Genomic DNA, 19,467 nt, shown 5'->3' on the forward strand with positions numbered 1-19,467 from the left:
TTCTTTAAAGAAAAATTTAATTTTATTTAATTTCAAATGTTTCCCAAGTTTATTTTCTGCACAATACACAGACACTCTGGGGACAGTATATGGTTAAAAAACAATGTTCCATTAACAATTTGTTAGATTCTGCTCTAGATCATCTTTAAAAAAAAAAAAAAAAAAGTAACGACACCAAGTCTCTAGAACTTGAAGGACTGGCTGATGTTCTCTCCCAATGGATGAGGAAGCTGGTCCTAATTTTCTTCTGTGAGCAGATTCTCTGATTTCAGCGAGGCCTTCCGTGTGCTGTCCAAGTTCAGATGCTGGTATTTTCTTTTAAAAAAGCCAAACTAAAACAAAGGAGGGGAAGTCCCATTATAGGCCTAAGATACCCATCTGTTTTAGAAAACCGTCATCTAGTTCTCTAGAACTTCTCACACCTCCTCTGAATTTCTCCCTGATAATCCAATCCTTCAAGATCAGTCTTAAAATGCTACCTTTCCACAAGTCTTTTCATTCTCCAGTCAGAAGTGATTTTCCACCTTCCTCTGAAACCCCAAACCTCCTTAACCTTTTTTTTAAAATTTGAGTGAGAGAGCATGTTTGAGTAGAGAAGAAACAGAGAAAGAGAAAGAGAAAGAGAAAGAGAAAAAGAGAGAGAGACACAGAATCTCAAGCAGGCTCCAAGCTCAGTGAGGAGCCCAATGTAAGCCTTGACCCCATGACCTAGGATCATGACCTGAGCCAAAATCAAGAGTCAGGCACTTAATGGGGCGCCTGGGTGGTTCAGTCAGTTAAGTGTCCAACTTCGGCTCAAGTCATGATCTTGTGGTTCACGAGTTTGAGCCCCGCATCAGGCTCTGCACTGACAGCTCAGAGCCTAAAGCCTACTTTGGATTCTGTGTCTCCCTCTGTCTCTCCCCCTGCCCCCACCCCAGGTCACAGTCTGTCTCTCTCTCTCTCTCTCTCTCAAATAAATAAACATTAAAAAAAAAAAGTCAGACACTTAACCCATTGAGCCACTCAGGTGCGCTGCTCCTTAACCTTTTTTTAACTTAACTAATTCTGCAAAATATTATAATTTTGGCTATAATGGATCTTAGTTATATAAAAATACTCAACCTACTACAGACAGTATGGCCTCCTACAGCAAGAAATGCACAATCTAGGGGCAGCTGGCTGGTTCAGTTGGTAAAGCATGAGACTCTTGATCTCAGGGTTGTTAAGTTCAAGCCCCATGTTAGGTGTAGAGATTACTTAATTATAAAAAAAAAAAAAATTGAGGAAAAAAATAAAAGGGAAACTCACAATCTACTAGGAACAGAAATAATTATAATACGGTGTGATGACTGACACTTGGAAGGGTTTCCAGAAAGTAGCTCACAGGAAAAGCACATAGCTCAGAGGACTGAGGAATCTCTGGGCTGGGTCTTAAGGAAAGAGTGTGAGCAAGGTGGGAAAGGGCATCGGGGTGGGGGGACGGCAGTATAGACAGCAAGCACACAGACACAAACCTATTTAGTTACACGTGTTTGGAGGAAAAAGCAAGACTTAAGAGTTGAGAAGGGTAAAGGCTGGAAAGTGAGGATCTTGAAAGCAGTAAAAAAAAATGTCTGAACGTTAAAACAGGGGAAGGAAAGTAAAGGATTTAAAATAGGGGAATGACCATCAGATCCATTTTAGGAAAATCTCTCTGTATCTTAATACTTCACATGAGTAGAACTGACCTTGAAAAGGGTGATTATAATCACAATCAAAACCAGAAGGCCACCAGCACTGCTTATAAAGATGAGGTGCAAATACTCCTTCTCTTTCAGGAAGATGATAGTGATCTAGAACAAGATACAGAGATCATCCAATAAGTCTCCTAAAGCAGATGAGAAAAAAATTCCACATGTTATTTTAAGGAGCAAAATATGAGAACTTGGCAACATTCTGTATATTGACCAAGACTGATGACAGTAAGGGAAAAAGCTAAAGTTTCCTGATGCAGCATCTAAAATTACCTAACGAGGCTTTCAGTTTCTGGTTCTACATGTAGAGAGCGTGGTACGTGCCACTCTGTACTAACAAGTAAAAAGCTGAACAGACTGAAAAAGCAACAACTCTTCTTGGCGCCCTAAGAGAGGGGAGGATACTTGGCAAACTGCTGCCCCCAAGATTAGCGAGACAGATAGACAAATACAGGCAGTAGAGGCTTCCCAGCGCTGGGGTAGGAAAACCCAATCTGTAATTCATGAATTAATCATGAGAAGTTCAGTACTGACAACTCTCAGAGTTAAAACCTCCAGGGAACCCAGTCATATGGGAGCCTCCACAACACTATAAGGTTTTCCTCTAGGAGCTTGACCAGATCCCTACGGTAAATGCTCGACAAAAATCCCTTGATGCTTCTGGCAAGGGGAGAAGAAAAGGAACCATTTTGAAATAGGCCAGAGCACTCTGGCCTGCCATCGGGGAAACTAGTTAATTGGAACGTAACCTGCTAAGAGCCTAACTGACCCAGGGTAAGAGAAATACCCAACTCTAGGTATCCTGTCCCACCTAAGGGGACTGAAAAAAAAAATGAGAAATACTTCTGAGGTGCACAGCCCAGAGGTGTAGGTTCACAGCACAGGAGCATGGGCTCACTAAAAGACTGAAATCTAATCACAGGATGGTACAGCACATAAGCACTTCCTCCTTCCCCTCCCCCACACCTCACCACCACATCACTGAAGACCTATTTACAACAGTTCCTTTACCTGGTCCATCGTATCTGGTTATCAGGAAAAAAAAAAAAATTACCAAGAAAAAAGAAAGAAAGAAAAAATCATAAAACATATCCAGATGCAAAAAACATCTTGAAGAGACAAAGCAAGCCTCAGAAGCAGACACGGAAAGGTGTTTGAATTATCATCAGACTTGGAATTTACAACAACTATGATTAACATGCTAAGGGCTCTAACAGATAAAGTAGACAGCATGCAAGAACAAAGACAAAGAACAGATAGGCAATGAAAGTAGAGAGATGGAAATCCCAGGAAAGAACCAAAAAGAAACGCTAGAGATAAAAAGAAACCACTGTAACAGAAATGAAGAAAGCCTTTGATGGGCTCGTTAAAAAAAAAAAGACTGGACACAGCCAAGGAAAGAATCTCTGAGCCAGATGTACCAAAAACAAACAAAAAAAATCCTCAAAAAGCAAAGAGAACAAAACCTGGAGGAAAAAAAATAACAACCCCCCCCCCGAAAAAAACAAAACAAAAACAAAAAACCAACAGCACAACAAAATTATGTAAAGAACAAAACACTTTACACTATTTTGGTCAGTCAGATCTGCTAAGGATTATCTGACAGTTTAACAGAGGTCCCAAGGGACTGGTCTCTAGGTTTGAGGGAACACTGAAAGAAAATCAGTTTTACATCCAGCTCTGCCACTCTGTGTCCTTGGGCCCCCAGCTCATCATCTTCAAAATGATGACCTATTTTAAATGATCTCTAAGTCCTTTCCAACTCTGTTCTGACATCATTCTGACAGCTCTTTTTGACCTTGCACAAACCCCTAAAGTCTGATAACACGTTTGTCCCACATGAAATATGACAAAGACACTGGTCTGCTCTTCACCAAACTAAAGCATATGTTAAGATATGATAATGAATGCAAAATGGCATCCATGTATACTACAGTTGACCCTTCAACAACACAGGCTTGAACAGTGTAGGTCCACTTATATGCAGATTTATTTGTGATATAGTACTATAAATGTATCTTTTATGACTTTAACATTTTCTTTTCCCTAGCTTACATCATTATAAGAATACAGTATATAATATAATAATATAATAAGACATCCAGTCAACGGTATACTATTAGTAGTTAAGTCTTTGGGGAGTCAGAAGTTATACATGGATTTTCGACTATGTGGGGAGCTGGCACTTCTAATCCTTTGTTCAAGGGTCAAGTGTACTTACAGAGTTCTTGTATTAGAAGCATCCCCAGCATTGTCGTCTAAAGGCTGTCTCAATCTCAAGAGTCTAAGCTCTCTTCTCACTAACAGGACTCAGCTGGAAAGCTCAGCGGATGTTGCTTCCCGAGACCCATTTATGGCCCTCCCAAGCTGTGGCCAGCATACAGACCATGCCCAGAGCATGTTCCCAGGACTTAAGTGGGGCCAGAGGGCCATCAAGACTTCTCTGCCTGCCCAAAACACTGAGTCCTTTCATGCAAGTGTATAAGCAACAATGTCAGGGATAACTGCTGTATGAGTTGGAAAGATGGACAAATATACTCCTTTAAGGCCTCCTCAATTAAGTTATAAATGCTGGTTACTTCCTAGGGTTGACCCTCCAGGCAACTATTTAATTCAGATGGAGCTGAGCTTAATAGGTGTAAGTTCTGGGCCTTGACAATAGAGAGGGAGCAAAGCAACAGACTGGGAGGAACAACAGGAAGAGAGCTGGTTTTTCTTCTATGTAAGAGTGAAGGGGGGGGGGGGGGTAGCAGGGGGAAGGACTTGAGAGTATGGGTTTAGGAAAATAATGACAGGAAATCCCAAGGTCATAGTGGTATAACAGGCCAGATCTGAGTAAAAGAAATGCTCCTCTTTCTCAAAGCCTCTTCCCCTTTTCCTCTTCTAAACCCACAGGTTCCAAAGGTACCCCAAAGCTACCCTGGTAAAGGTGAAGGAGAAGCGGGACACAGGGTACCTACTGCTTGCAGCTGAACACTGAATTTTTGAATTTTCTATCAGAAATCATGGCTGGTCTAAGCTAATCATGACAGAGCTATTCCCCTTTGCCAGTGACTGACATGAGATCCAGTTCTCACTGACAAGATGTAAGGAGACAGCTGCTGGGAGTTTTTAGGAAAATTTCCCTTCCTACAAAGGGAAGTTTTGCTACTGATCTCTTGCTTCTTATTTTGTATCCTGACACATGAAAACACAGCACTTGGAGAGGTGGTAGCTTTGTGCTGGCCACAAGGGAAGGTATCACCAACACAGATGGAAGGGCACAAGATTCAAAGGAGCCAGGCCGTTGACCAGACAAACAACAGATGCCCTTATGGTACCTTAGTGGGAGTTTTCCCTTACTTGCAAATGAAACGCACTTGGATACATAGGTATTTATACTCACAGGTTCATTCTACCCTTGTTGCTTATTGTCAGGAACAACTTAACACTTTGCTTAGGGTATTGAATTTAAAGAAAGGAAAATAATTATAAGGAATCTATGTATAGAAATAAAAGCCATCAGGAAGAGGAAGAAATAAATAATTTACAAATGTGCATATAAGAAACTGTTAACCATAACACCCTTTGGGAAGAAGGAGCTGGGGGCATGGGAAAGGGGGGGGAATGAAGGAACCATTATTTTTCATTTGATATTTTTCTGTAAGGCTTGGATTTTCTTGCTCTTCTATTTTTTTTTAATCTAGGCAGTGGGACAATGGGGCACTTCTCTTTCCCCCATATAATTTTCTGTATTAGAAATAGTTAAAAAGAGGGGCGCCTGGGTGGCGCAGTCGGTTAAGCGTCCGACTTCAGCCAGGTCACGATCTCGCGGTCCGGTCCGTGAGTTCGAGCCCCGCGTCAGGCTCTGGGCTGATGGCTCGGAGCTTGGAGCCTGTTTCCGATTCTGTGTCTCCCTCTCTCTCTGCCCCTCCCCCGTTCATGCTCTGTCTCTCTCTGTCCCAAAAATAAAAATAAAAAACGTTGAAAAAAAAAATTAAAAAAAAAAAAAGAAATAGTTAAAAAGAAAAGTGTTATTTCTGACATGTCTAGAGAACTGTTCGTTTCTCGTCCCCCAGGAAGGAAATCAGAGAACCTAACATTTAGCAATCCAGCTCATTTTCTTGACATCCCCTCCAGTAATGATCATGCCTGACTAAAGGGCCCACAGATGGATTCTCTCTCAAGCCAGGAGCACATCTAGGTTAAGTGTCAACAAGAATGACAGCTCAGAGTAGCACACACAGCATTGAGCCCATAGATCACAGACATTAGTATGATTTGTGGTCACAGTTTTGCAAAAGAAACCCCAAGTGTTCCAGTATTTAGTTTAAGATTTATAAAAGAATTATGCATTCCTGAGTATTGTAACTGGTTAATACCATAACTAAACAATACTACACACGAGGAAGGCAATTAATGTATACAAAAAAATAATTTCTCACTTGGCAAATTTTAAAAATACAATACACTCTCAAATCAAAGTATACATAGCTGTTGATTTCAGCCTAGTTATTTCAGCTTAAGCCTCTTACTCAATTGCTTCATTTCACAGATGGAAAAATGGAGGTTGATGCTGGCTAATTCAAGGTCACAGAGGCAGCTCGTGGCAGAGTCAAGATCAGAGGTGTTAACACTGAAAACAGGAAGAGTGCTGGTACAGGGGCTCTAAGGCTAGGCACAGTTTCCCCAGGACACTGTCCAGAACAACAGAAAACAGCCAGGGATTACCTTAGTTCTGTGGTTCTCTGCATTCAGCCCCTCATACAGAGATTTGTTGAAAGTTATTTCACCAAGGATCTGCAGTTCATTTACATCTCTCTGTAACTATAAGATAGAGGGTAGATAAAACATATTTTAGACATGGACTTACTATTTTTGAACAGCATCTTTTCCTTTATATGTGTTCCTTCTCCTGTATTCCTTTGTCTAGTTAGTGGTCTTGGCAACCACAGTTACCCAAGCAAGTATCCTGCAATCGTTCCCCAACTGCTTTTCCTTTGCACTTTACCTCATGTCACAACACCATTCACCAGCCCCGAATCAGTTCCTGACAATTCTTTTTGTTCTTTCTCTCATCTGTCTGTTTTCTCCAACCCTCATTGCTACTCCTTCAGTTCAGATCTCATCATTCTCATCTGGATCACTGTGAGGTGTTACACTCGATCCTCCTATTTCCCACTTTAGAGTGAGTGATCAGGGAAGGCCTCCCTAAGGTAATGCCTGAGCTTACCTCATGCACATAAAGATACAGGGAAAAAGCACTGTCATGCAGAAGGGACAGCAAGTACAAAGATCATGTGGCCAGAACAATATTGGAGAAAGGACAATATCTGGAGTATAAGAAGTGGGGAGTGGCAAGGGGAGTGGCCTGGGTGGCTCAGTTAAGCATCTGACTTCAGCTCAAGTCATGATTTCACAGTTTTGTTGAGTTTGAGCCCTGCTTTGGGCTCTCTCCTGTAAGCACAGAGCCCACTTCAGATCGTCTGTCCCCCTCTCTCTTTACCCTTCCCATGCTCGCTCTCTGTCTCAAAAATAAGTATTAAAAAAAGGGGGCTGGGTGGCTCAGTTGGTTGGGCATCCAACCATTTCAGCTTGGGTCATGTTCTCGCAATTTGTGAATTCAGGCCCCGCATCAGGCTCTATGCTGACTGACAGTGTGGAGCCAGCTTTGGATTCTCTCCCTCGCTCTTTGCCCCTCCTCCCTCCCTCCCTCCCTCTCTCTCTCTCTCAAAATAAATGAATAAACTTTTTTTTAAAAAGTGGGAAAGAGGAGAGTACTAGGAGATAAAGTTGAAGTAGCAAAGACTAGATCACGCAGTACCTTGCAGGCCACTGAAAAAGTATGTGTTTTAGTCTAGAAGTATTCATTTTTTTAATTAATTTGTTAAAAAATATTTTGGAGACAGCACACGCACAAGTTGGGGAGAGGGGCAGAGGGAAGGAAAGAATCTTAAGCAGGCTCTATGCTCTGCGCAGAGCCCAACATGGGGCTCAATCCCACGGCCCTGGGATCATGACCTGAGCTGAAATCAAGAGTCAGACCTTCAACTGACTGAGCCATCCAGGCGGCCCTAGTCTAGGTGTATTCAAATGTCACTTTTTTTTTTTTTTTTGGAGAGGCGTGGCACAATGTTTACTTTTAAAATAGCTGTTATGTGAAGAAAGATTTGTAGAGGCCATGGCAAGAGCGCAGACAAGAGGAAAAGGCAGGTTACTGTAATAGCTGGGGCAAAAGATGGTGGCCAGAACTACAATAGTAGCAGTGGAGATGGAAAGAAGTGAATGGATTTAGAATACATTTTGGAGGTGGAATGATAGAGCTTGCTGCTGTAATAGATATGGGGATGTAGGAAAGGAGGAGAGAGTCACAAGTATTTCCTAAAATAAATAACTAGAGTAAGTTACCCTACTAAGTTACCCCAAGTAATTGAGTAAAGAACAGATTGAGGCAAAAAGTAGATCGAGACACCTGTTTTGGACATGTTACATTTGAGATGCCATTAATTTTTCTCCGAAAGATAGGAGATGCACGTGAGGAACAAGTGAGTCAAATCTGGAGCATTTCACCATCTCAAGTACCTGCTGAAATTGACTCAAGTAGAGCTCTGCAGCCACCGTTACATTTTCCTTATTTGAAGTGATGACACAGCTCACTGAATGCCATTTCTTCCCATGCTGAAAAGGAAACTCTGGTTATAATTAGCACAATCCCTTTTTGAGTGCAAAAGATGAAAGCTTTAACACTTAGCACGCAGGGCACCTTAAGATACCAGAATAGAGATGTATACAGTTTCAGCCCTCACCTTGGCTCAAGCAAAGCCACAGATATGGCTAACGTTACCCAGAGAAGAGGCTAAGGAGCGACTTGAGGCCGCCCTGCATACGTTTTCGGGAGTAAACGTCGGGGAAAGGAGCATCGGACCTCTCACGTCACCCGCTTCAAGCACTTCTTCCCTTCCTCGGCCTCTCGGGAAGGCCGCGCTCACCTGAACAGGATCGCTCCCGCACCTTTCCACCTGAGTCTGGCTGCACAGAGTGTGGTCCTGAAACGAGAGCCATTCCACGGCGGATATGAGGACGCCAAAGTATCAGTTATCCGCCCTCTCCCAGCCCCGGCGAGACCCATCGTGATGCGCATGCGCATGGCCGGACGCTAGGACCCAGCAGCCTAGCTGGCGAGCGCTTCTGCCTTCAGGAGGTCTCGCGGTGTTTCCATTTGAACCTCTGGGCGGGTGCCGACGATGGCGGCGTCGCTCCCGCGACCTGGGAATCGGCTCTTCCGAACGTATGGGGCTGCGGGCGGCGGGGGGCCGCGGCGGCGACCCGGCAGGGCAGCGGCGCAGTGGTTCCCGCCGAAAGACCGGAAGCGTTTATTCAGCAGCAGCAGTAGCAGCGACGCCAGCAGCGGCGGCCCCTCGCGCTCTATCGCTTCCGACGATCCCGACGACCCAGACTTCCTCGGCTTTCCGGTGGGTCGACGGCGGAGGGGCCTTGGCGGTCGAGTCTCCGAGGACCGGCCGAGTCTGATCGTGACCCCAAGACGCCTGAGGCTGCGAGCTCGGCCTCCGCAGAACTGCAGCACCCCCTGCGGGCCGCTCGAACCGCCGCCCTTCTCTAACGGCAACCCGTGCCTACTGAGCCCGGACCTCAGTGCATGCAGCCGGCCCGGGGACGGCGGCGAGCTGGGCACCAGTGCCTCCCTGTTCAGCAGTCTGGCCTCTCCTGGCCCCGGCCTCCCAGCGCCAGGAGACAGTGTCCTCGGGACCGGCCCCGCCGCCTCTTTGGATGCAGCCTTTGAAGTTCCGAGTGGCTTACACCTCCCAGCAGCCTCCCTGGACCCAGCATCCCTCCACCGCCTCCAGGAGGCAGCAACAGGAGGAGGCAGGTTCACTAGGTTGGCCCACCAAGCCCATGCCAACCTCAGGTCAGCTCTCTTTAGCGTCACGGACTCTGGAAACCCTGAGGATTCTGAGAGTGGGGCAGTTGGGAGGAATATGAGGGAGTCTTGCTGTGAAACGGAACAGAGGGGGAAGAGGCTGGAGAGGCCAGGTTTTTCAAGCATGGGTAAGAAGAGGGCCACAGACCAGGACTGTTGTCAACAGATTGGGTCTCAAGGGGCTGCCCAGATAGACTCCGAGGAGGCGGATGGTTGCAAGGGCTGTATTGTACCTGGGGAAATCAACAGGCCTGAGAGAACTGGGCCTAGTCGAAAATGGAAACTGCAGGAAACAGTAGAAACCTCCCTTCTCCATCACCACCAGTTTAAGAGGGACCAAAAGAGGGGAAAAGACTCATCCCTCACCCAGGACCTGACTCATTTACAGAATGCCTCTTGGACCAAAGCCAGGGCTTCCTTCAGTTTCCACAAGAAGAAGATGGTGACTGCTGTGTCGGAAGTATGCAGTAGCTACACCGTTGCCAGTTCTCTCTCTGAGTCCCTCATCTCTGAATATCCAAACCCTCCTGTTACGAACAGAACAAATAGTGCTGTGTCTCCTTGGAACTGCTCTTCCATGTATTTGCTAACCCCGTTTAAGACACTACGTGTCACAGACAAAAAGGTATCAGATGCTGAAAAGGTTTATGGGGAATGCAATCAGGAGGGCCCTATCCCCTTTAGCAATTGCCTTTCCACAGAAAAATTGGAACGCTGTCAGAAGATTGGAGAAGGGGTGTTTGGTGAAGTGTTTCAAACAATTGTTAATCACACACCTGTTGCCCTAAAAATCATTGCTATTGAAGGACCAGATTTGGTCAACGGAGCCCATCAGAAAACTTTTGAGGAAATTCTGCCGGAGATCATCATCTCCAAAGAGTTGAGCCTTTTGTCTGATGAGATACACAACCGTACAGAAGGCTTTATTGGTTTGAATTCGGTGCACTGTGTTCAAGGATCTTACCCTCCCTTGCTCCTCAGAGCCTGGGACCATTATAACTCAACTAAAGGGTCTGCAAATGACCGGCCTGACTTTTTTGAGGAAGACCAGCTCTTCATTGTGCTGGAATTTGAGTTTGGAGGGATTGACTTAGAGCAAATGAAAACGAAGTTGTCCTCCATGGCTACTGCAAAGAGCATTCTACACCAGATCACAGCATCTCTCGCAGTGGCCGAGGCATCACTGCACTTTGAGCACCGAGACTTACACTGGGGGAATGTGCTCTTAAAGAAAACCAGCCTCAAAGAGCTCCAGTATACCCTCAACGGGAACACGAGCACTATCCCCACCCGTGGACTACAAGTCAATATCATTGACTACACCCTGTCACGGTTGGAACGGGATGGGATCGTGGTGTTCTGTGACATTTCCATGGATGAGGACCTATTTACAGGTGAAGGTGACTACCAGTTTGAGATCTACAGGCTAATGAGGAAGGAGAACAACAACTGCTGGGGTGAATATCACCCTTATAATAATGTGCTCTGGCTCCATTACCTCACAGATAAGATTCTGAAACAGATGACCTTCAAGATTAAATGTAACACCCCCGCCATGAAGCAAATGAAGAGAAAGATCCAGCATTTCTATAGGACAATGCTGAATTTCAGGTCTGCCACTGACCTGCTCTGCCAACACAGTCTATTTAAGTAAGCCAGACATGCCTTACAGGCCCAAACTGAGAGGGTACTGGTCTTAAAGCCCTTGATGCTGTTTTCAGCCTTCATCCCCAGAGCAGGGTGGATTTCCCATTCTAAATGTTTCTAATCAACTTTTGAAACAAGAATTTTGTTTCCTAGTAGAAACTAAAATGTTTCTGAAGTTAACAAATGTTCTTTAAAAATAAACTATACATGGGAACAAGTGATTACAATTTAGAAGTCCTCTTTCTGTCAGCAGAGTCCATTCTATAAATGCCTTTCCATATATTCATTTCTGAGCCTTGACATTTCATGTACCTTGAGATAAATAAATAAATAAGTAACTAAGGAAAGCCAAAGACCTCAACTTTCATACTGATGAGAGCCTGTGGCTGTAGGTACCATAAGGGAACCATACTACAGATGAAGAGTCAACTGAGAGTAAAGAGGCTGTAGCAAAGCAGAAATAGACTGGAGGGAGGAAAGGAAGATGGTAAATTTATAGGGAGAAGTGCAAGAAATATCTCATGTTTATCAAGCTCATTTGCCAGTCACAAAGAGAAGCAGAATTTATCAGTTTCAGAGGGAAAGTAAGTATCTCCATGGGTATTAAAAAGGTTTGAATTTTTGCTTATTTTTCATCAAGGGGAGGAAAACAGAAGTGTTGCTTTAAGAGCTGAATGGTTGATATTTCTTGTGAACATGACTTTGGCAATGTGTTCCCAGGCTAACTAAACATGTTTTTACTCCTTTTCTAGAACTCTGGTTTCATACCTTTGAGAATCCATAGTCACTTTGAAAAGACGTGTGATCATGATAAAGAAATGCCTCTAAGTACCTGAATTTTTGTCAGGCTTTTCACTCTTATAATCTGGAGATCTTGTAATTTGATTGGAACACAAATTTGCAGCTGGAATTCGGCTCCAAAGAGATTTTCCCCATATATCTGCAAAATAAAATCAGAGCGTGGGAAATCAAACTGGTGTTTTGCCACCTGTAATTTTGCAATTATAGGCACTAAGCACTTACACTGAAGAAGAATTCTTTGTAGACGGAAAGCCCCTGGCTTGTGTTCATGTATATCACTGACGGTCTGCAATTGAGACGATATTTGTTAGGCCTCAAGGCCCCCTTCTTTCTTTTTTTTTTTTTTTTTTTTTTTTTTTTTAAATTTTTTTTTTCAACGTTTTTTATTTATTTTTGGGACAGAGAGAGACAGAGCATGAACGGGGGAGGGGCAGAGAGAGAGGGAGACACAGAATCGGAAACAGGCTCCAGGCTCCGAGCCATCAGCCCAGATCCCGACGCGGGGCTCGAACTCACGGACCGCGAGATCGTGACCTGGCTGATGTCGGCCGCTTAACCGACTGCGCCACCCAGGCGCCCCAAGGCCCCCTTCTTTCAAAGGAGCCTGAATGCTACCAACTGTATACACTAAGAAAGAGGGTACCAGATCCTTAAGATGAATCAAAGCTGAATATCAAAACGTAGAGTGTCGGTAGGGCAGCTGGGATCAGGTAGGATATTTGAATTCTGTATATTAGGGCTGGTTCTGTGTGTGTCTGATTATCATTCCTCAGAGTGGCCTTACTTTTCTCTTTCCTTATTTCTCAATGCCACAGCTCCTCTCTTCCCTCCCTAGCATTACATCAATAACTTTTTGTAGCAAGACCAGCAGGCACTGCTCCCCCTTTGGTTACTACCATGGTGTTTCTAGGACCCAACTGTTAGTGCCCCAGAGATCAGTGGGAGCCTGGGCTTTAAGCAGCCTCCTATCAGTGAAAGACAAGGCCCACATCCACCCCGACCACCAGTTCCCACAAGAGAGAATTCCTGCAGGTGTTGGCCCCTCGGAAGTACTTACTTGGGAAGAACTGCAATGAAGGCATGCTTGAACTGAAGGCTCTGGGTCTTTGTGACCAAAGACTGTTTTCCATTGAAACTAGGAAATAAGAGTGTCAGTTGACAGCACACCTGCTTTGTACACAGCTACTTACATACCTTGGCTTCTCCGGGTCAGTGAGGGTCAGGTAAGAAAAGACTCTTGAAGATAAGTAATTAGAGTGCAGAAGACCATACTTGGAGAAACACTGATTTTAAAAGAGTTTCTCAACCTTGACAATATTGACATTTTGGGCCAGACAGTTTTTTGTGAGAAGCTATCCTCCTGTATGATGTTTAGCAGCATCCCTGGCCTCTCCCCACTAGACAGCAGTAGCACCCTCCACCCCCTGCTCCAGGTTGTGGCAACCAGAAATGTTTTCAGGCACTGCCCCTGAGGGGCAGAATCATCCCCATTTGCGAACCCTTCCCTAACACTATACCCTACACCCCCAAACATAGGAGTTTTGCAGATGACAGAACTTCTCCAAAGTTAAATGAACCAGAATTAGAACTTGCGTCCAAGGCTCATTTACCAGACTGTACCATAGTTTTGCTTTGTGTGTCACTAAAAGAAGGTTTTCAATATTTCTGATAGCAAGAAGGGAAAGCCAGGTCACTGCAGCAGCATAGGTTCTTTTTGTGGGTTCACTGAGGCTCTTCCTGAGCAGTGAGGGAGCCATAACTCTTAACACACATGCACGGGATGGAGACTTCTTCCAGGGCCACAGCCTGGACCTGCTCTGACACAGACAGTACTTACTTGGTGGCTGTCACAGTGATACTGGCTGTCCTGTTTGGAAAGGCATTCTCTTCTAGCTGCCAAATTACTGAAAAGATTGCCTATTAAAAAAAAAAAAAAAAAGTCACATGGTTCCTCTCTATACCACCCTCAATTCTGATTGCTTCCTACTAACTAAACAGACCTGGGAAGCAATTCATATTCCTCACATTTTTGTAGCACAGGATGCTTCCACATCTATTATTCCATGTAAGCCTCACAATGTCAATATGGAATAAGCTGGGCAGACAGCATTATTCCTTCTGTACAGGTGAAGAAACCACTTCAGAGCTTGCCCACGGCACAAAGATCATCAGTGGCAGATCAGGGACTCCCTTCACAATAATAACGCTGGGTCTGCCGCTCCCCCCATACTACTCCCAACTTCACTCTGCTGTAATGGGGGTGAACCAGCAGTTTGCAGCTATATCTCCCACCCTACCACTCCCTACTTTGAGAGCAAACTTGGCAGCTCTAAGCTCTGCTGAAGGGATTGATTACAGTACAGTGTGGAGACCACAACTAAGGGATTCAGATGAGACCGGGAACGTGAGAGACACCAAGTCCAAGTTAGAAGAGTCAGCTGACCAAAACAGACTCACAGACGACCTCCTGAGTATAGGGTGACCAATCTTGCAGTTCATGACCAGCACAGAAGCAGTTGGCTTAGGGTCATCACACCAAATATCTGGAGAAGGAGGCTGTTAACACAGAAAAGACCCTGTTCTTAAAGAGCAAAAAAGGAAGCAGTTGCCTCATACCAATTCACATATTCACTGATTTTCTACATGCCAGAGCTCAGGCTTTATCTGCCAGGAGCTCAGGACACAAATCAGATTTGGTCTCTGTCTTCCTCACAAGCTGGGCAAAAGAGATCAGTAGTAGGTAGTTGAGGAATTTAAATACAAGGACCAGGGAGTAGTTCTGTAAAGCTGTGAAGGGAGTCCCTGATCTGCCACTGAAAAACAGTATCAAAGAGGTGAAATCCAACAAGGAGGAAGGAATCTGTGAAGTCTTCATTGGTTAGCGAGGCATTTGAACTGGGCCTTGGACCAATGCAAACTTAATATCCTGAGATGGGCTGGAAGGCTAGCATGAGCCAAGCACTGCCACGGAGCCTTTCTCAACCATGGATCTTCATCTAGACCACTGAATACAGAAGGTGATTTCATGGACAATTTTCTTAATTCTCCCAAGGATAGTGCAACACCACTTCCACTCAAGAAGCTTATGAGATAATTTCATTATTTTCAGGTAATCGATGCTATCCTAGCTCAAATAGCCTAAGACCCCCGGGACAAACCTGTAGTTTGACAAAGGCAGGTTTAATGATTGCTTACAATGAGGAAAACTGCACCAGGGTATGTCTGTCTCACCAAACAAAAGCAAAGACAGTTAAAGGATTCCAGGGAAGGGTACAGTTCAGGTGAAATATACGTAAAGCAGAGGTTTGACAGGCTCTACTAAGTGAAGCAGGGCCAGACCCAGGGACCCCTTCCTTGGAAACTATTAGGGTGGATTTGTAAAGTTGTGTCCAGAATGCTTTGTCTGAAGCGTTGTACCTCAGACGAAAGCTTCTCTTCAAAGTGACATATCCAATCAAGAGTGAGATGGTTTCATAATTACAGATATAACTTCAAGCAGCAAAGTCTCTGATTGCCTATGATTTTAGAGAACACTTTTCAGTGTTACTTCACAGCTGCAGGATGTCCTTGGGAGAATTATTGTTTCCTAGTATCTTGCAGCTGGCTTTGAGTCTGTGATCCCAGGTTGATGAATGGCAGGGCAGACTTTTACTTTCCCGGTCCCAGCTAACTTAGAGAATATTTTCCTCTCAGAACCCTGGTTAAGAAAGGCTGCAGGCAAGGAGTGACTGCAGAACGGCATCACTGGTGGCTCTTTAGGCAGAGAATAGCACGACTGAACCCATAGCACAGCATGCAGTTGGACTGGAGGGGATCCATCTAGTTTATTGGATGGACCTGGATGAGACTGGAGGCAGGGAGACCAGTTCAGAGGTTGCCATAAAAAAGCAGGTGTACAGGAAGGGACAGCCATGAGTGTATGTTTCCAAAACTGCCATCGTAGTTACCTTCTGTATCCTCTTAAACTGTAAGTTTCTGGGGTAATTCAAAGCCATGCTCGTCATGTAGGAATCCTCCCCAGAGTTAGTTAGGTTAATGTTCAGAGTCAGCTCCTTTGTGAGACCCACCACCAATTCCTGCCTGCACAGCAGTAGGCAAATAGATACATGTTACCAATTTATTTGATCTGTAAAAACCTCAATGCAATACAGTAGCACAATCTTAACTAACTTCTTAAATTGCCTAAAGGATACATTTAGCCTAGATTTTCTTCCCCCTCAACATAAGCAAACACCTGGACTGCTATACCCCCTCAGTTGCTATGTGAGACGGTGATAATGCTTCCCATTATTTGGTGCTTACTATATGGCAGGGACTGTGCTCAATCCTTCACATCCTCAATTAATCCTCGTAATAACTGTATAAAATAGTATGGTTACTGTCCATTTCATAGAAAAGGAAACAGAAGCCAAGAGAGTCTAATTTGCCTGAGGTCTAACAGTCTCAAAAGGGGGTTGGGAAAATTATAATTAAATACTCTTTCTACTGCCAATTCACTGCAACCCTAGGCAAGGTACTTCATTACACAAATTCATCCATTTCATATATACTATGGAGTACTTTCTCTGTGCCAGATACTCTGCTCAATACTGGGGCGTCTAGGTGGCTCAGTTGGTTAAATGTATGGTTTAAAACAGTCTGTTCAGACTTGAGAAGACTTGGGATTTGTGAGAGCTTCCTTCAGTCCACTGAGGTGCTGTGGGGCCCCAGAGTATAGAACCACTATCCATAACCAAGATCTGCAGGAGAACACATTAGCAATATAAGGAAACTTTCCTAGCCACCTAGGAAATCTGTTCAAAAACAGAATATGAAGCTCTGGGAAGTATTGTGATATGTGTTTTGTTGTTGTGGTAGTATTCTTTTTGTTTTATCAGAACTGAGAAGAGGATAGATTGATTAGCAGGAGAGAGGGTGTGGAGACAACTAGAGCCTGCTGTGGAAATCCATTGAAGAGATGGCAAATGCCTGGGTCACCTGGGTGCCCCAGATGGTTAAGCATCCAACTTCGGTTCAGGTCATGATCTCCTGGTTCATGGGTTGGAGCCCCACGTCGGGCTCTGTGCTGACAGTTCAGAGCCTGGAACTTGCTTCGGATTCTGTGTCTCCCTCACTCTCTGCCCCTCTCCCACTCCCACTCTGCCTCTCTCCTTCAAAGATAAGCATTTTACAAAATTAAAAAAAAAAAAAAAAAAAAGATGGCAAGTGCCTGATGTAATACAGTAGTAGCGGGGATAGAGAGAAGAGATAGAAACCAGATATGGTAAGGCCACGCTTGTAACCAGAGCAGCAGAGAGAGGAGTCAAGGATGAGCCCTGAATTTTCACACTGGATGACCAAGTGGTCCTATTCGTGAGGGAGAGAACACTGGAGGAAGACCAGAGGGTGGCAGCTGACAGATGAGTTCAGGCAGGGATATAAAGAGAGGTGCCTATGGCATAACAAGGTAGAGATGTTGAAACATCAGTTGGCTATACTGTTCTAGAGCCCACGAGAGAGATCTGAGAGCCACTGTTCTATTTCACAGGGGCTCTTAACCTGAGGGCCAGGGGCAGTTTCAGAGGGCCCCAAATGCAAACACTTATGTTTTATGCCCATGTCATCTTCTAGCTTTTTCCTTCCATTCTTTAGGAGATCCATGTCCATAAAAAGGTTGAAACCCCTGAAACATTTGGATGCTAACTAAGGATTAGACTCAATCATACTTTTTGAAAAAAGAAAAGACTGCTTACTATTTACACTAGGGGGTGATGTAGGGCCAGCTGTATGTGCTATATATATCCCAAGGAGTTGGCTGGGAGGGAAGTTCTTGGCTGTAATTAATTCCTGTTGGAAACAGCTGCATCTGTTTATTAGGCTGGATTCCAAAACACTCAGAAGTCTTGAACTGGATCCTTAGCAATTGGGATGGGCCGCGCTAAGCCATCCACAATTCCTACAAATGTCTATGAAAAGGCTTACCAGGACTCAGGCAACAGCGTTCTTCCACCCAGATGCCAACTCCGGCCAATGGGCCATCAGTGCCATGTTATGTGTGCAGCACTACTAGCCAGGAAGGGCATTTTAAGACCGTCACGTGTCCAAAGTCAAACTCCTTATCTCTTTCTCTCCATCCTGCCTTCCAAAATCAGTCTTCTAAAGGCTTCCCCAGTTCAGTTCTTGGCATCGCCATTATTGTGGAGTTCAGTGTGATCCAAGGGAACTTTCGCAGTAATGGAAATAGTCTATATCTGTGCTATTCAATATCACTGGCCATATGTGGGTGTTGAGCCCTTGAAATGTGCCTAGTTCAACTGAGGAACTAAAATTTTAATTTTACTTAATTTTAATTAATTTAAATAGTTAAATGTGACTAGTGGCTACTGTATTGGACAGCACAAATCTAGATGTTCAGGATGAAACCATGGAAGCTGCCGTAGACCCTTCTTTTTCTCTTACTCCCCTGATCCAATCTGTCATCAAGTCCTGTGGGCTCTAACTTCAATATATAGGCACTTTCCTGCTACCACTTTGGCCCAAGTCACCATCGCTTCTCACCTGAGTTATTATAATAGATCCTTACTATCTCCCTGCTTACACCTTTGTTCCTGCAGTCTACCACACAGCAGCAAGAATGAGCCTGTTAAAAGGCAAGATCCTGTCATTCGTCTGGCTTCCCAGTTCACAATAAAAGCCCTTATGCAGGGCCTCAGAAGTCCCATATAACCTTTCTCCCTGCCCCCACATTACCTCTCCCTCATTCTACTGCAACCACACTGGTGTCCTGGCCATTCCTCCCACCTCCAGGTATGCTCCCGTCTCAGGGAATTTGCAGCTGCTCTCCCTGCAGACACCCACAGAGTTCATTCCCCAATCTCCTCCTGTATGTACCAAAATGTCACCACAGTGAGCCCTTTCCTGACCACTCCAAAACTTCAATCCACCCCCACCCGGCACTTTCTCCCACCTTCCCTGCCTTTTCTTCATAGTACATCTCATCAACATAAAATGTACCTACTATCTTCTCCTCCTAAAACACCAGGAGGGCAAGGCTGTTTTGTCTATGTTGTTTGCTGATGTATCTCCAGCATGTAGAGTGCCTGGCACAGAGGAGATGCTCCATAAATATTTAATGAATTAGTTAAGTAATTGGGTTAAGAGGTGAGCCAAGGAAGAGGCTACCTCTACCTGGGGTAGTCCTAGGAGCAAGAAACACTAGGGTATGAAAATAGCAGTGTCCAGGGTGTCAGAGACCTGGGTTCAAGTCCACCAAATGAGCTCTGTGATCCCACACAGTCCCTCAGCTACTGAGTCTGTTCCATAATCTATAAGACAGAAATACAAATCTCTTGCCTCCCTCATGGTGTGGCTGAGGACCCAGTGAGGTAATAGATTCAAAGCCCTTTG

The 19,467-nt window shown here is 44.6% G+C and overlaps 2 protein-coding genes across 3 annotated transcripts in view; one reads left to right on the forward strand and one right to left on the reverse strand.

Moving 5' to 3' along the window:
- The window catches only part of ITGAE (integrin subunit alpha E), a 72,432-nt gene continuing 52,965 nt past the window's right edge, over nt 1-19,467 (reverse strand). For both annotated transcript variants that reach the window (XM_058705228.1, XM_058705229.1), the window contains 11 exons: nt 16,029-16,161; nt 14,539-14,637; nt 13,919-13,998; nt 13,139-13,216; nt 12,304-12,367; nt 12,113-12,220; nt 8,684-8,740; nt 8,277-8,372; nt 6,426-6,521; nt 1,710-1,814; nt 1-332 (listed from right to left, as the gene is read on the reverse strand). In XM_058705228.1, coding sequence (XP_058561211.1) covers nt 237-332; nt 1,710-1,814; nt 6,426-6,521; nt 8,277-8,372; nt 8,684-8,740; nt 12,113-12,220; nt 12,304-12,367; nt 13,139-13,216; nt 13,919-13,998; nt 14,539-14,637; nt 16,029-16,161 — 1,012 coding nt within the window. In that variant the 3' untranslated portion in view covers nt 1-236. The remainder of the gene's footprint in view (nt 333-1,709; nt 1,815-6,425; nt 6,522-8,276; nt 8,373-8,683; nt 8,741-12,112; nt 12,221-12,303; nt 12,368-13,138; nt 13,217-13,918; nt 13,999-14,538; nt 14,638-16,028; nt 16,162-19,467) is intronic.
- Nucleotides 8,895-11,501, forward strand: HASPIN (histone H3 associated protein kinase). Its single transcript, XM_058705230.1, has one exon. The coding sequence runs from the start codon at nt 8,939-8,941 to the stop codon at nt 11,285-11,287; it is 2,349 nt and encodes a 782-aa protein (XP_058561213.1). The 5' UTR covers nt 8,895-8,938; the 3' UTR covers nt 11,288-11,501.

Source organism: Neofelis nebulosa, chromosome 16, assembly GCF_028018385.1.
Source record: "Neofelis nebulosa isolate mNeoNeb1 chromosome 16, mNeoNeb1.pri, whole genome shotgun sequence".
In the NCBI taxonomy this organism is placed as follows: Eukaryota; Metazoa; Chordata; class Mammalia; order Carnivora; family Felidae; genus Neofelis; species Neofelis nebulosa.

Excerpts from the sequence above, each read along its gene's own strand:
- HASPIN (XM_058705230.1), top strand. The coding sequence starts at position 8,939 with ATGGCGGCGTCGCTCCCGCGACCTGGGAATCGGCTCTTCCGAACGTAT.